Source organism: Sinocyclocheilus anshuiensis, unplaced genomic scaffold (genome assembly GCF_001515605.1).
Source record: "Sinocyclocheilus anshuiensis isolate Anshui unplaced genomic scaffold, SAMN03320099.WGS_v1.1 scaffold278, whole genome shotgun sequence".
NCBI lineage: Eukaryota > Metazoa > Chordata > Actinopteri > Cypriniformes > Cyprinidae > Sinocyclocheilus > Sinocyclocheilus anshuiensis.
Genome location: NW_015546072.1, coordinates 1,272,380 through 1,287,679, shown reverse-complemented (window position 1 = coordinate 1,287,679; position 15,300 = coordinate 1,272,380). Strand labels below are relative to the sequence as shown.

At 36.2% G+C, this 15,300-nt stretch overlaps 1 protein-coding gene across 1 annotated transcript in view; it reads right to left on the bottom strand.

The window, feature by feature from the left end:
• Window positions 1–15,300, bottom strand: part of rasgrf2b (Ras protein-specific guanine nucleotide-releasing factor 2b) — a 62,464-nt gene that overhangs the window by 31,029 nt on the left and 16,135 nt on the right. Inside the window, exons 2-9 of the mRNA XM_016501062.1 lie at window positions 8,159–8,265; window positions 6,430–6,577; window positions 4,395–4,484; window positions 3,962–4,215; window positions 1,997–2,076; window positions 1,479–1,672; window positions 883–946; window positions 259–292 (exon numbers count right to left, since the gene is read on the bottom strand). Of these exons, the coding sequence (XP_016356548.1) occupies window positions 259–292; window positions 883–946; window positions 1,479–1,672; window positions 1,997–2,076; window positions 3,962–4,215; window positions 4,395–4,484; window positions 6,430–6,577; window positions 8,159–8,265 (971 nt within the window). The remainder of the gene's footprint in view (window positions 1–258; window positions 293–882; window positions 947–1,478; window positions 1,673–1,996; window positions 2,077–3,961; window positions 4,216–4,394; window positions 4,485–6,429; window positions 6,578–8,158; window positions 8,266–15,300) is intronic.

Sequence of the window (15,300 nt, the reverse complement as noted above, 5' to 3'; positions counted from 1 at the left end):
CATTTGTGTTCCTTAAAAATGAAAGAAAGTCATATAAGTCTGAAAAATAATGGAAAAATCTGGAAAAAAAATATTTTTTTATTTTAATAATAAAAAATTATTATTATTATTACTTTTATTAATTTTTTTGATGAACCATCCCTTTAAACTCATGGTTAAACAGGATTGAAGTTGGTTAGTGAATTAGGCAAAGGTTTTTGCAATGACATACAATGCGCAACTGTTTAGTAAGTTCGCCTCACAGGGTGGTTTCTTTACCTGGAGAGTTCCTCCAGTTTAGACTTGGCAAACTCTAGGTAAGAAGCACAGGGTATAAGACGAGTCAACGTATTTACAACTACTACATAATGCCAAGGGCAAAAAAACAGGAGGAAATTTACTACATCTGCTGAAGCACTATCTGCATTCTTTTGACATATTATTCACTAAAATAATTCCAATTTGAATCAACTACAATTTAACTTAAAATTTAATGTATGACATAAAATGATTCAAAAATTCTGATGGTCATCGGCTGATGTAACAATATAAAATGTTCTCTTTTCAATGAATCTGAATTTACTGCTGAATTCTCCATTTACCACCTGCTTTTTCAGTGGAATTAGCATAATATTCAAATAGGGCTGTGTTTTGTGAGTAGGGCTCTATAGTGATTTATATAGAAAGTAGAGACAACTACTTAATACTCATGGCACAATGCTATTTCAGGGTATTAAGGGGATGGGTCACCCAAAAATTAACATTCTTTCATTATTTACTCACCCTAATGTTGTTCCAAACCTATATGACCTTCCTTCTTCTGTGCAACATAAAATAAGTTATTTAGAAAAATGTCTCAGTGGGTTTTTTTGCTCATACAATGGAAGTCAATGGTCCCCAAACTTTCCACATGCTCATGAGGTGTATGAGCCAGTAGCTCATGGAGAGTGATGATATAACGAGGGATCTGTCAATCAATAGCATAAAGGGAGAAAAATTGTAAAGACTGAAAGTGTACAGAGCGAGAGTTATCAGCAGGCCCGCATAGAATCTGCGCCCACAGAATGTCCGTCTATCAATCAAGTTGTATTCGTCCCTCGCCCCTTACATGTTTGTTACTTTAAAAATGTGGCTAATTTGATAATGCTTACACCCAAGAGTCTAGTACTCTCCGACTAATCTAATTCTACAGATTTTACCTCAAAATCACACCCCCAAAAATCTGCAGATTCTGTCTGGGCCTTGATTTCAGGAAACCTATAAAAGATTACTTTGCATGTTTGAGGAACTGAGATACATCAGGCTTCTACAAGTGATAAATGAGGCTCTTCGTGAGTGAGTGTGAAGAGCTCCCTCAAATGGTTCATGGAAAAAAATGTCTTATTTGTAGAAACACAAGCCAGCAATTCCCAGTGGCAGTTCAATTATTGAACAAATCGAGCTCTTCAGTGTTCAGTCTGGAATTGAATAAGACACTAATGAGAGTGCGAGAGTGGCACCTGAAACATGGGGTATGTGAGGAAGGTTTCCAGCATCCTCCCCTCACACGCAGCATTTGATTCATACTGCTTCAGGAGTTTGTCAAAGTCCCGGTTCTGCTTACAGTTGGCCAGAACCTGAAGACTGTACTGGTGGTTCCTCACAAACTCCTGATAGATGTTCAGCATTGGCAGCAAGATATCAAAGAGATCCGCTAAAAAGGAGAAAGCAACGTCAAAGTCATTCTTTTATTCACAGCGGTGCTTGAAAACGCTTATCTTGGGTTTAAGATGTTGGAGGGTTTTTGTCTGGCTCTCATTGTTGCAGAAGTGTGTGTGTCAGTATATGGTGAGATAGGTGAGAGTCAGACGTCATTGACGGGTTTGATTGAGATGCTGTGCGTCAGCGGAAACAGCTTGTCCTTGATGTTAGTGTCACCCTGCAATGTGCTGTCTTTGTTGATGGGGTGTTCTGAATAGCTGCTCCTGAGTGCGGTAATTAGCTTTCTGAGAGATAAAATGTAACAATCATGACATACCTAGAATCAGTGTGGGCCAGTTTGCTATCCTCGCCTTCAATCCCTGATGGAATATTTCATGTAGAAACATGATTGTCTCACTGAGGACAAAAAAGAGAGTATATATCAATACAACAAATATTTAAAAGGATTTATTAAAATATCAATAAATCCGATTATCCCATGGCACCAGGGTCAAAGCTTAACACTCAGCTTGTGCCAAAGGCGAGTAAAAATAAACCACTCACCAATAAACACAGTGTTGTATTTTGGTTGCAGTTCATTTAAAATGCAGTACAACATTTATAGGATGTTTTATTTAGGTTCAAATTAATCAACACATTGGATTGAGATGTTTCAAAAACATTAAGGGCCAGTTTTACTAAACAAGGCAAATTAGCACGAGAGCGCATCTCCAAAACAGCGCCGATAAGCGTAGAAATTTCTGCAGGTGATTTACTAACAACGCGCAAATTAAAGAACACAGACGCAACATCTCATTTACATATCGACCAACGCAATATACCAAGTGCAGCGCAAATTAGCATAGTCGCAAAAAAAGAAATAAAGAAGCCACAGTACATTGAAAAGAAAAGAAAAATGAAGGGTTGCAAGAAGTTTTGATAGACCTGGTATTGCGTGACTCCTAGTTGAGGGTTCCAAGCCGTCTTTTATTTCCTGAAGCAAATTAAAAATAACATTGTTTGGCTTGGCAAATGATATGTTCGGATAATGTGTTCTTCTGGCATTCCAAATAAATTAATACGTGGGGAAAAAATCCTCTCCCTTCTATAACGCGCTTTCTGTTCTCTGCGGTGCCTCCTCCTAGCAACAACAATTGCAGCCATTTCAAGCACAAAATAGTTTAAGACATGCTTTTTTGGGGTGTTAAATAATGACGCAAATACCAGTAATTTGACGAGCACAAACGTTAGTAAATCTCGTTGTGTGATTCCTTTTAATACTCTCCTCCCATAAATTTTGCATCTGAAAGGGAAACTCTGACAAATGCATATTCAATAAGGTCAGGCGCAAAAATAACTGTCTAACTGTGCGTGTCTTTAGTAAATCCTGACAGTACTATTTTAATGCCAAAAGATGGTTTGCGCTGGCACACGCTGTTAGTAAAACTGGTCCTATATCTGTGTTGCAGAAGGATGTGGATGAAATAGTTCAAATCAGCATGCAAACAAGCTGTTACAACACTGACACTGGTTGATCTGGGTCAGAGGCTCTCTTGTATACATTTTCTACAACCCAGGATCATTGGAAAAACGTTCCTGATGCATAATTTCTGTTTTGTTTTTTTCCATATTTCCTGACACTTTCAAAGCGAAATATCCAATGAGCGACATTAAAAGTGCATTGAGTTTTATCTGAAACAAATCAATGTGAATCTGGGAACGTTTTATTATGTTAGCTGTTTCATGCATTGTGGCAATTCAGAAATGAAATGTCCGGTGAGTAGTGCTAGAAGGTTGATTATCTCTCATTCCACCTACACTAAACCTAACCAAAATCAAAAGCAAATGTTAACAAAAGTAGAAATGATAGAAAAATGCATTTGCCGAATCATCTATGCCATTAGCTTGCTTCTACAAATCTTTGAGTTCTTTTATCGTGGCTTGTGTTTTACTAGATTTGTACATGAAGGTTCTGAATCATCTGTGTTTACAGTACTGTACCAGGTGAGCTACAGAGCAAGTTTACTATGTCAGAAAAGCCATACATATGAAGTTGGTTATGTGATGCAATCATTAAAATATGTTACAAATCATGCACTATAGTTAAAGTTGTTGCTGTTTTACTGCCTCTAGTGTTATTTCAGCTGAAAACTGCAGTGAATTATATGTTCAAGTATATTTTTGGAGCTTTGCAAAAATGTTGGCTGAAGTACACTTGTTAAAGGTCACTGGTTTTTCCAATGAGCCTTTGTTGATTTTTGACAGAGTGGTTTTCAATGCCAAAGAAACCAAACTCACACACCTGTTAAGGAAGATGCTACTGACATCATCGTGGCTAATGGGTGGTTTCTTGGAGCTGGCGGCCATTCTTAGTGGCCTCAGGAAGCAGTTGACTAGGATGGAAAGCTGATGGACATACTCTGTCTCAGCCTCCACCATGTTGAAGACGATCTGATTCCTCTTCCTCATGCTCTCAGCATGAGGAGAACAGATGTAGTCCTGCACAATAATCTTCCATTTCCTTCTACACAGCCACCCTCGCATGAAGCTCTGGACCTACAGAGACAAAGTGTCTAGGATTACTATTAGTGGTCACAGTTTGATCAATGAGGGAAACCGATTAACTTCATGAACTTCTCAAACCAATGGCCCTGGTTAAATGTTTAACAAGCCCACATGGCAGCGGTGTTTGGATGTAGACATATTTATGGCCATGTAATGTTAAGGTTCTTTACCTTTTTGATTTTTTTTATATCAGGATCCTCCTCTTCTTGGTATACGTGGTAGGGACGCATTCTTTCCTTAGTTTTGTTCAAGGCTATAATCTTTAAGAGAGAACAAAACACAACATGACTGAGCATTACTGTATGTGGATCACTGAGACCCTGTGTGGGTGCTGGCACATCAGATAACCATCTTAACTTCCTCTCCACGGACAATTTCCTTCCTTCATTCAACAGCCTTCATCAAAAAGCTCTCTCACCAAGCCTTTATCAGCCATTTACTTTGGATGCAAATAGGCTAAATGCCCCACAGCGTATCTCCCAGTATATGCAGTCTGCAGGCACAAGCTAAGACTTTAGTTTATTGAAGTGCTATTGTACATATTGATAATAGGTAATGGTCATGTTTGTTGTGTTTTCTTTATTTGTTAAGTGTTAGTTTGGAATTTAAAAAATCTTTGCATATCCACCTTTTTCTTGCCATAAAAATGGGCAGGGCCATTTGTAAAGTCTATGGATCTAGCTCCCGGTCTCATCCGCATCCAGCTATTTTTAGCTGAACAAAACAGTTTGTTTTGCTGCTTGATATTGAAAATGGGTGTGTCTTACCATATTATTTTAATGTATTATCTTAATTATGAACACACTGGTTTGTAGCGCAAACAGTTTTACAGTTTACTGCACGTTGTTATTCTTCTCGTTATTTACCTATAGCGGCTAATGAACCGGAAGTCTCACCCATAGGCTTACTTCCGTGTTGAAGAAAAAGGTGGATAATCTGAAGGCTTTTATCGCTACCCTGCTTTAAGTGGATAATGGTTCAGTTTCCTTATTCTAGATTTACTGCCATCATATAACATGTATTTATTTTTCTTCAGTTTCACAACAATAAAAAAATTCTATAATAAAACAATACAATCACTTAGCAAAATTCAGCATTTACACAGAATGTAGAGTATTTGTGAATATCTTGGCTTTATGTCATCAATACAAATGTTGTCTACAGTATCAAGGTGCGAGCCAGCAGTAGTTGGTATCTTTTTTAATTGTTTCCTTATAAAATATGTATAACTCACAACAAGTTTGAATGCAGATGTTTCAGTTTAAAAAACAAAGCACTGCTTTTATGGCTTCATCATTTATTCATAAAGAATACTTCTGATATAATCATGACAATACAGCATAAGTGGTTTTTATGGCTATTTATATTATACACCAGACCTATGTTTATATAAAGAAATAATAGTGCAAGGAAAACAACACCATGCAATAACAACAGTAGTTAGAACGATAGATGGAATAACCGAATAAAAGAATGATAGAACAGTGGACGAACAGATGAGTGGATAGATAGATAGATAGATAGATAGACAGACAGACAGACAGACAGACAGACAGACGATGATAGATAGATGATGATGATGATGATGATGATGATGATAGATAGATAGATAGATAGATAGATAGATAGATAGATAGATAGACAGATAGATAGATAGATAGATAGATAGATAGATAGATAGAGGTCCCGTCTTTTGTGAATACTGAGCAGTAAGTGTAATCAGCCTAATTAAGATAACATGTTTCTCATTTTTTTGCATTTATTTATACTCTGAATTGTGTGTTCACATGCCACTGACCCTGCAATGTCAATAATGGGGCATAATTCTCGTCCCCATGGCAACTGGTCCAATGGGGAGGATAATTCCCTGGTAACACAACTAGGGAACAGATAAGACACAGAGCCTGAGAGATGCTCTGTGGCACACTGGGATTGCATATGTTGCTGGTAACCTTAATCACAAAAAGAAAAATACTACAATCTGGAAAAAGCAATGTGAGAAAAGCAAACCTATGGTTGAACTCCATATCAGGATAAGTCACAAATGCTTTTAGTGCACAGGACCGTCCAGTAATGGCGACATTTTTTGGAGACCTGCACTGTTATTAGATTAATGGGATCTAGAGCGGTTCACTGATTCACAAAATTGGACTGCACGTTGGAAAACAGCCCATTACATGGCACAGCTCAAGCATATACAGTTACCTCAGATTTAAGCCTCTCAATCTCTGTGTCTTGGTCTTCCAGTTGTGTGCGGAGCTGATTGGCTGCCACCTTCTCTGTCTCCACAATCTGCACCAGGTGGATGTATTTCTGCATAAGAACCTCACGCTCGATGATGATGTCAGAGTAGCTGAGATGAAAACAACAGGGTTACACTCACATTTAATGAGATATCAGAATATAAATGTAGTCGTTTATGTATGCCTGGGTTCATTTAGCTCAACAATAAAGATGTCCAGTTGAGCAAACTGCTACTATCAAGCCACTGCTGAACTTGTTACTAAATATTAACTTGATCGTGTTGATGATGTACACTTTTTTTTTTTTTTTATAGCCTGTGTGTTGAACCTACTGAACTCACCAACACTTTCAAGTAAAATTGTTTATGAAATTGCTGTGATGGATTTAAACTATAGCTTTTATCATTTCCAGAAATAATTTAAAATAAAAAAATAACTTTTAAAATGAAAACTTACTGAAAAATGTAAAAATGTTTTGAAAAATACAACATATGCATGTTGTAACACACACACACACAAATGGTGCACTTTGACTTTACGTGATGACATGAGTTTGGATACATATTCAAAAAACAATAGTATTGTCATGGTGTCATGTCCAAAAAAACTGATTTCTACTCAGGATCCCCGTTTCTTTTCTTTCTGCATTTCACCTCTATTCTAGCTTGTTTCCTGATGTAGCTTTCTAATAAACCTGGCATTGTATACTATGAATTTTGTTGGCTCTGTATTGAATTGCTTATTATGTTCCTCATTTTTAGTCACTTTAGATAAAAGCATGTGCATTAATGTAATGCAATGTATATGCAAAAAGAAAACTGTACCACTAGACCTAGTCACTGTATCAGAAGTACTGTATTTACATACTGTATATTTTCAGTCAATAAAGCTATTGTTAACTATTACAATATTGCTAAATACAGCAACAAATAATATGGAAAATATTATGAAATAAGCTTAAAGAAAGAAAGAAAGAAAGAAAGAAAGAAAGAAAGAAAGGCACGAAGGGAAGTTAAAATAAAATAAAATAAAAAAGATAAAAAAATAAAATATCGAACATTCTACTTGGAAAAAAAATACTAAAACCCACTTCAGAAAGCGGGAAAAATGAATCCCAGCAACAAAAAAAAAGAAGAAGACTTATACATGCATAATGAACTACTAAGTGGCTAAAAAGTTTTCAAGTTGCTAAAGGTTATCTTTAAGTGATCTTGCCTAGGGCACCAAGTGAGAAAGGGCTGGTACATCTTAAAAAAAAAAAAAGATTGGTGCATGACGCCCCTGGCAACAGAGTTTCCACAGTCTGAAATTATAGCTTAATATTCAGTCTTGCTCTAAGGCAGATCTGTGATACAACAAATAAAGCAGTTTAAGCTTTCTTTAGAGATTTGTCTCCTGGAGATGAGTTGTATAAAACCTGACTGCAAAGTTTGATCTTAGGCTGCATGTCTGAGCACCAGGGAGAGGAGAACAACAGTGCTGTCAACCTCAGTGCGGCTTATTTGTTGCTGTGCTGCTCTGCAGTGACAGGAAGAAATGCACAATGCGCTTGACTTAACCCACTCTGATATGTCTCTTTCTTATTATGATGATTTTATTCTTTCAGCCTGAGAGTAAAGCTTCTTTAGCGCTTCTAAATATTATCCTTGAATGAGCAAGATACAAAAATAAAATACACACAGTCCCACTACCTGGCCTGCTGGATGGCCTCCACCCATTCATCACAGTTTGACTCCTCCTCTGTCCGCAGCTCCAGAGGCTTCTGTCCATCATGCCCGAAGACGATGAGAAAATAATGCTAAAGAGATAGACAGACAGATACAAACTGAGAGGTTAGCCTGTGTGTGTGTGTGTGTGTGTGTGTGTGTGTGTGTGTGTATTGAAACTACTGAACTTTAATGTTCTATTTTAAACCATTACATGCATTTTTTTGTTGTAAAAACTATTTGATGCTAACTATTTCATGCTTAGTAAAATAGCTGTATGAAAAGCAGCTATTTTTAACACATCAAAATTAATTATTTGTGGCCTGTCTCACTTCACATCTTAACTTTCTCAACTGTATTCAACAATAAAACCCAAACAATGTCACTATCTTGACATAATCTGTTGAATCTATTTAATTATTTTTATATTTACATGTTTCCCACATTGTTGATTATGAAAAAAGAAAAAAATTATTTAATCATTCTATTTAATTTTGATGCATATTGCTAGAAAATCAGGGTTGCAAAAACAACAACAACAACAACAACAAAAAAACAGAATAGCCATTTTTTTTTGAAAGAAAAGCAGTTCAGACATTATTTTCTACCTTATTTGTCCAAAGCACTACAATCTAAAATATGAAGATTAGGAGAAAAATTTCCATCACAAGAGGCCTGCTTTTAGATATAGCTATCAGAGCACCTGCTCTGTATTAGAAACAGCAAGCTTTTACTGCCAACACACAAATGCTGACAAGCATTGTGAAATAAAACAGGTACAGGGTTATGAGAGTCTGAGCACTATGCGGCTTGATGCCATCTGCAAGGCAAATAAACACATAACAGCCTCTTAACAGCAGGTGTGAGAGGAGTTGAATCAGCTATTGTCATAATGACCTGAGGGAAAATGCATGGTGTGAGCTGGTTAGCATGTGACATTCATAAGCAGCTTCACAAAGCGTAGAATAGCATATGCATTTCACTTTAAATTTATTGTTTTTTTGTTGTTTCCTAGAGTTATAAGTATGGCAAGTAAGACCAAAATAAATAATATGGGGAAAAAAGGTAAAGCAATGTAAGAAAAGCCCATAAATAAATCAATAAAAAACAGAATAGACTAGACTAGACTAGACTAGACTAGAATAGAATAGAATAGAATAGAATAGAAGTCTGATTTTCAATATAATATTTATTCAGACATCAAATTCAGACAGTCTGTGAGAGGACTTTATATATATGTGACCCTGGACCACAAAACCAGTCATAAGGGTAAATTTTTCGAAATCGAGATTTATACACCACCTGAAAGCTGAATAAATAAAATTTCCATTTATGTATGGTTTGTTAGGATAGCACAATATTTGGCCGAGATACAAGTATTTGAAAATCTGGAATCTGAGGGTGCAAAAAAATCAAAATATTGCAATGCATATTATTAATCAAAAATTAAGTTTTCATATATTTACAGTTGGAAATTTACAAAATATCTTCATGGAACATGATCTTTACTTAATATCCTAATGATTTTTGGCATAAAAGGAAAATCAATCATTTTGACCCATACAATGTATTTTGGCTATTGCTACATATATACCCCAGTGACTTAAGACTGGTCCAGTTTTGTGGTCCAGGGTCACACATTTGTGTGTATGTGTGTGTGTATACACAAATTCTTGTACATTCAATTACAAATAACGTCATCAAAATGCAACTAGCTATTTGTTTATATAGCAGAATGAACTATTACTGCAATCCCTGCATAACCATATACACTGGTTCTGCTTCAAAGACATTATTAATGAAATATCAACTGCATCAAGGCAGTCAAACTTAAGCATTACTAACCACAGCCTGACATGTATTTAAAAAAAAGGAATTGTGCCTTTTTCTAACACTGAAAATCACTTGCGAATAAAAAAAAATACTCTAGCAGCATTTAACTGACACTGAGAGCATGCAATCACAGTCTAAGAAGAAAGAAGAAAGCTTTCAAGAAAGCTGATCATTTCCATCCCTTGGTGCCGGAATTAGCATACACTTAGAATCCGGGAAATAAGTCTAAAATATATAAATAATTCTAACTAGTTTATATAATTTCATAAGGCATCGTTATGCATATAAATGCAATCTACTAATTCAAAGGCTTAGGGGTCAGAAAGCAGAACATATTGCATTTGTTTGTGTATCTGACGTTTGCATTTATTTCACATCTGCAGCCGACACTAATGAAATGAGCGACTTCAGCTGGTCATGCAACAGTAAACACAGCTCCACTACTGCTCTTTGAGTCATCGCTAGATTCGCGAGGAGACAAAATACAGCACAAATGTTTGAGTCAGTTTGTGACTGCCATGTACTGTATATGTCAGAGAGAGAAAGAACTGTTTGTGTGTACAGATGTGCATATGCGTCCAGTATACTGTATGTATGCGCACATATATAATCATAAAACTGCAGTTGAAGTCAAGTTCAAGGGATTAAGCGTTCAGTGTTTTCTAGCACAGACAGGCATGAGAGGCCTTATGTAACCCTCCCTAGATCTATTTACAGTCTCTCAGGCTGGCTGCCTCTCTGGACATCCTCCTGCACTCTTCTCTGGGCGTTTAAGGTGCACATTAACAGAAGGATAAAATCAGCACCAGGCATTCTTACATTCACAAAACCATCTCTACGCTCTCAGAAAAAAAGGTACAAAACTGTCACTGGGGTGATACCCTACTAATATGTACACTTCAGGTACTAATTTGTACTTTTAAAGTACTAATATATACCTTTTTATTGTTTAGGGGAAAATAAGGTAAAGTTTGTACCTTTTTTCTGGGAGTGTATGTAAACTATTGGTAAACCTAGCAGAACCTACTTAAAGGGATAGCTTGTTCACCCTTAAAAATAAAAAATTCTGTCATTCTGTCTGTTTTTTTTTTCTTTTACAATTGCCAGTAGCATTATCTTCCATAGTATGGAAAAAAATGCCATGGAAGTCAATGTCTACCAGCTGTTTGGTCGGCAACATTCTTTAAAATATCTTCTTTTGTTTTCAACAGCAGAAAGAAACTCATACAGGTTTGGAACAACATTATGGTGAGTAAACGATCACAAAATGTTTATTTTTGGGTGAACTATTCTTTTAAATATCCAAATTCATCTGCAGCATCCAGCAGATCTACTACAACCAGCCACTGTGGTGTCTGTTAGAAATGTTGGTGCGGTAACACTTTACAATAAGGTCTCATTAACATTAGTCAAAGGGATAGTTCACCCACAAATGAAAATTCTGTCATTAATTACTCACCCTCATGTCGTTCCAAACCTGTAAGACCTTTTTGATGAAATCTGAGAGCTTTCTGACCCTGCATAGACAGCAGTGCAATTGAAAATGTTGAATAAAGTCATTATAAATAAGTTGTTATTTTTTGTGCACAAAAAGTATTCCCGTAGCTTCGTAAAATTACAGCTGAACCACTGATGTCACATGGACTATTTTACCAATGTCCTTACTACGTTTCTGGGATTCATGACAGAATTTTTGGGTAAACTATCCCTTTAATGCATTAACTAAAATTAAATAACAATGAGCAATACATTTTAAAGCATTTATTAGCTTCTGTTAATGTTAACATTTATTTATTTTTAGTATTTTTTTTTTTTTACTAAGATTAATACATGCTGTAAATGGATTGTTCATTGTTCGTTCATGTTAATTTATACAGTTAACTAATGTTAACAATTGAAAACTTATTGTACCAAAGGTTTAAACCAGCTACAATATTTGCAGCACCCAGAGGTTTTTTTTCAAACAACAGACTAAAGAGGTTTGTGAGCAGCCTTGGTGATAGGATGAGATAAAAACAAATTCAAAACAAATACACAGACATCAGAGTTAATACAGAACACAATATTACATCTCTGCAATCATAAGCCCTGGAGTAATCTTTTAAATGGTTTTTGCAAGGCTCTAGTGTATACTGATATTTCCTGCGATAACAGGAAGTAATTTGCTCAAACTCATAACACTCACTAAGAAAGACAATCAGATTTTACACAAAAAGAACATTCAAAAAGGAGATCAACTTCTATAAATGAAAAATGGTCTGACAAGAAAAGATCATATAAAATCAACATATGATAATCGTTTCAGGACATGTTTAGAATAGTCGGGTAACAAGAGTATATTTACTGTACATGTAGAGAAAAAACTGACTGAAAACTATCAAAAATGTGCTCATTTTAAAAACCTGACAAGGCAAGAAAACCAGAAAATCAGGCCTCAACAATAAAGATGGCCCACTGGCCACAGATTTTCAGCTCCGTTTCAGCCGTTTGAGTCAGTGCTGCACTGCCAATGAAAATGCTAAATTCATTGATCATGTTGATTAAAATTAAAAAGTTTGAGGTCAGTTTTTTCTTTCTCTCTTTTGAAATAAATTAATTCAGCAAAGGTGCATTTAATTGATCAAAAGTGACAGTAAAGACATTTACTATGTTACAAAAGATTTCTATTTCAAATAAATTCTGTTCTTTTGAACTTGAAATTTTTTTTTATCATGGTTTCCGCAAAAATATTAAGCACCACAACTGTTTTCAACAGTGATAACAACAGTGATAATTCAGCTAGCCATTGCAGGAATAAAATACATTTTAAAAGAATAAGCTGCAAGAATGCTGGTTTACATGCAGAGCAAAATCTGGTCACTCAGCTAAAAATCTACAGTTTTGTGCTGATCAGGGTTCGTCTAAACCATTTGTGACCTTAAAAAGGATAGTTCACCCAAAAATCACCCTCAAGTTGTTCCAAAACTGTATGATTTCATTGCTTCTGCTAAACACAAAAGAAGATATTTTGAAGAATGTTGATAACCAAATAGTTGACGGCAGCCTTTGACTTCCATAGTATTTTTCCATACTGTGGAAGTAAATGGCTACCGTCAACTGTTTGGTTACCAACATTCTAAACTCAGGGTTGGAACAACTTGAGCATGAGTAAATTATGACAGAATTTTCATTGCATGACTTAAAAGTTGTCTGGTTATTAAATATAATCAGTGCAAGACTGCATAAATGCAGTCATACTTAAGTTTAGATAACATTCTAATTCTAGATAAAATAACAATAATCCCAAACTACAATTTAGCAAAAAGACTGATATATTATTAATAGAGCCAAATATTCTCTTTGAACAAAATAAATAAAAATAGAGGAGAAGTAGCCCACATGGACGCTAACCTAATAAACTAAATCATCGGCGCTCTGCCCCTTTACACGCATGAGCTCTTTTCAATGCGGGTGAGAATGGACCGGTGACCCCTCCACTCACAAGCAGTTATGTCGGTCTTTCCCCCTGGAACGGTCTGACTGAAATATTTCCCAACCTATTTCCTCACACAAGTCATACATTTGTGAAATTCTGAAGCCCTGTATTCACAAGGCCATGCCCCAAAGCACTGAATTATATGAAGAGTGTCTATTCTGGGCTGAGCTCTTATATGGAAGCCGTACACACAGAACACTCTTGTTCGACTCACAGGAGGGCACTGAACTGACAGGAAATTGTCGTTTGGCTCACCTTTTGCATATCATATTTGGCATCATCTCAGCACTGTAAATGACAATGATATGTAGAAAAATAAACAACCTAAGAGGATTTTCGCTGGTTTGATCTGGTTTAAACACTTAGCCTGTCAATCAGCCAGTTTTCTTGCCTGACAAGCATTCAAATCCTACAAAACCAGCAAAACAGAGCAGATTGAGCTTAAATGGATTGGGAGACCACATATGTTTTTTTTAAATCTTTATTTTTAAGAGTGGAGTGGAGGTCGGTTTAAGAAGGACACATATTTGTCTCGATTAGCAGCACTTGTCCGTTTTATGCATTTCTCTCATTGGAGGAAGGAAGAAGAGATGAAGTTGTTAGCTTTGCTGTTGGTTTTTCAGGAAAAGTGTTGATGTTCGCCATCTGGATGAAATAGATGATGCTTTCTGCTCTCACTCCTGCTGGGTGCTTACTGATACTGTTTACAATCATGCGGTTTAGCTGTGCGCTATGTCTGTAGTTATCTTTGCAGCTACAGCCAAGATATAAAGCAATCAATCACAAAGCAATATTTGCTGCTGCCATAATACACCTTTGTGGTATGTTTATGACAGACAGATGGCAGTAAAAGAAATGGAGCAGGTCCTGCTTTTTCTCAGGGTGACAGCGCACTATTTTTCAAGCTTTCAATCAAGTTTTTATAGAATCTATTGAAATATCCCACCTCAATTATTTCTTGACACCCACATAACATTTAACACAGAGAATAAAGTGGTCTGTCAATAATATTTGAGTTTTTAAGAAATTAAGGCTGGAATACAGTACATAACTTTTGCCCAGATTTTTGTCCTGATTTGCAGTCTGGATAAGTCAATGCTAGCTTCCGATAGTCAGATCCAGTCTGCAGATTTTAGTCAGCTGGAGTTGAGACAGAAAACCGCACAGGGTACAGATTTTTTAGCTTCAAACTATGGTTCTGTCCTGTGTACAGATATCAAACGTTTCATATTTTGAACAATTTTAAACCACATTGTTTTCATTTGCCATGCATTTCCTAGCAATGAGCTGCAAGTTTCTATGCAAGTTTGTTGGGTTCAGAATAACTTGAAAGTCTGGTAGTGTGATTCCCAGTCTTTTTTTCTGTAACCATCTACAAAGTCATGTAGTGTTTTAAAATCTGTTCAGATTTTAAAAGTTGTATAGCCTGTTACAGTCTTTACCAACAGCATAAACCAGCCTATGGTGAACTCGTTCTTCCCATGCAAACTATGCCGATCTTACAGCCGTGCTGCTTAGACTGGTCTTTTGTGTTGGTTTTAGAAGGGTTTTGGCACATGACAGTTGGGAGATCAGCTTGCTGACCAGGTAGAAAAGTTTAAACATACTAAGACTAGCAAACTAAAGTATGTGATTGGTGCAGAGGGAACACGAAGCTCAACTTTGGAGTGAGATGTGAATATTTTGAAAGTGCAGTCTTACTCTGAGACATTACCATATATACCAAGTGTACATTCACAGGCTAATATTAGGGTGTATTCACACCAGGAAAGTCCGCTAGTTCACTTGCTTTGGTCCGGACCAAATACAATGTTGATTT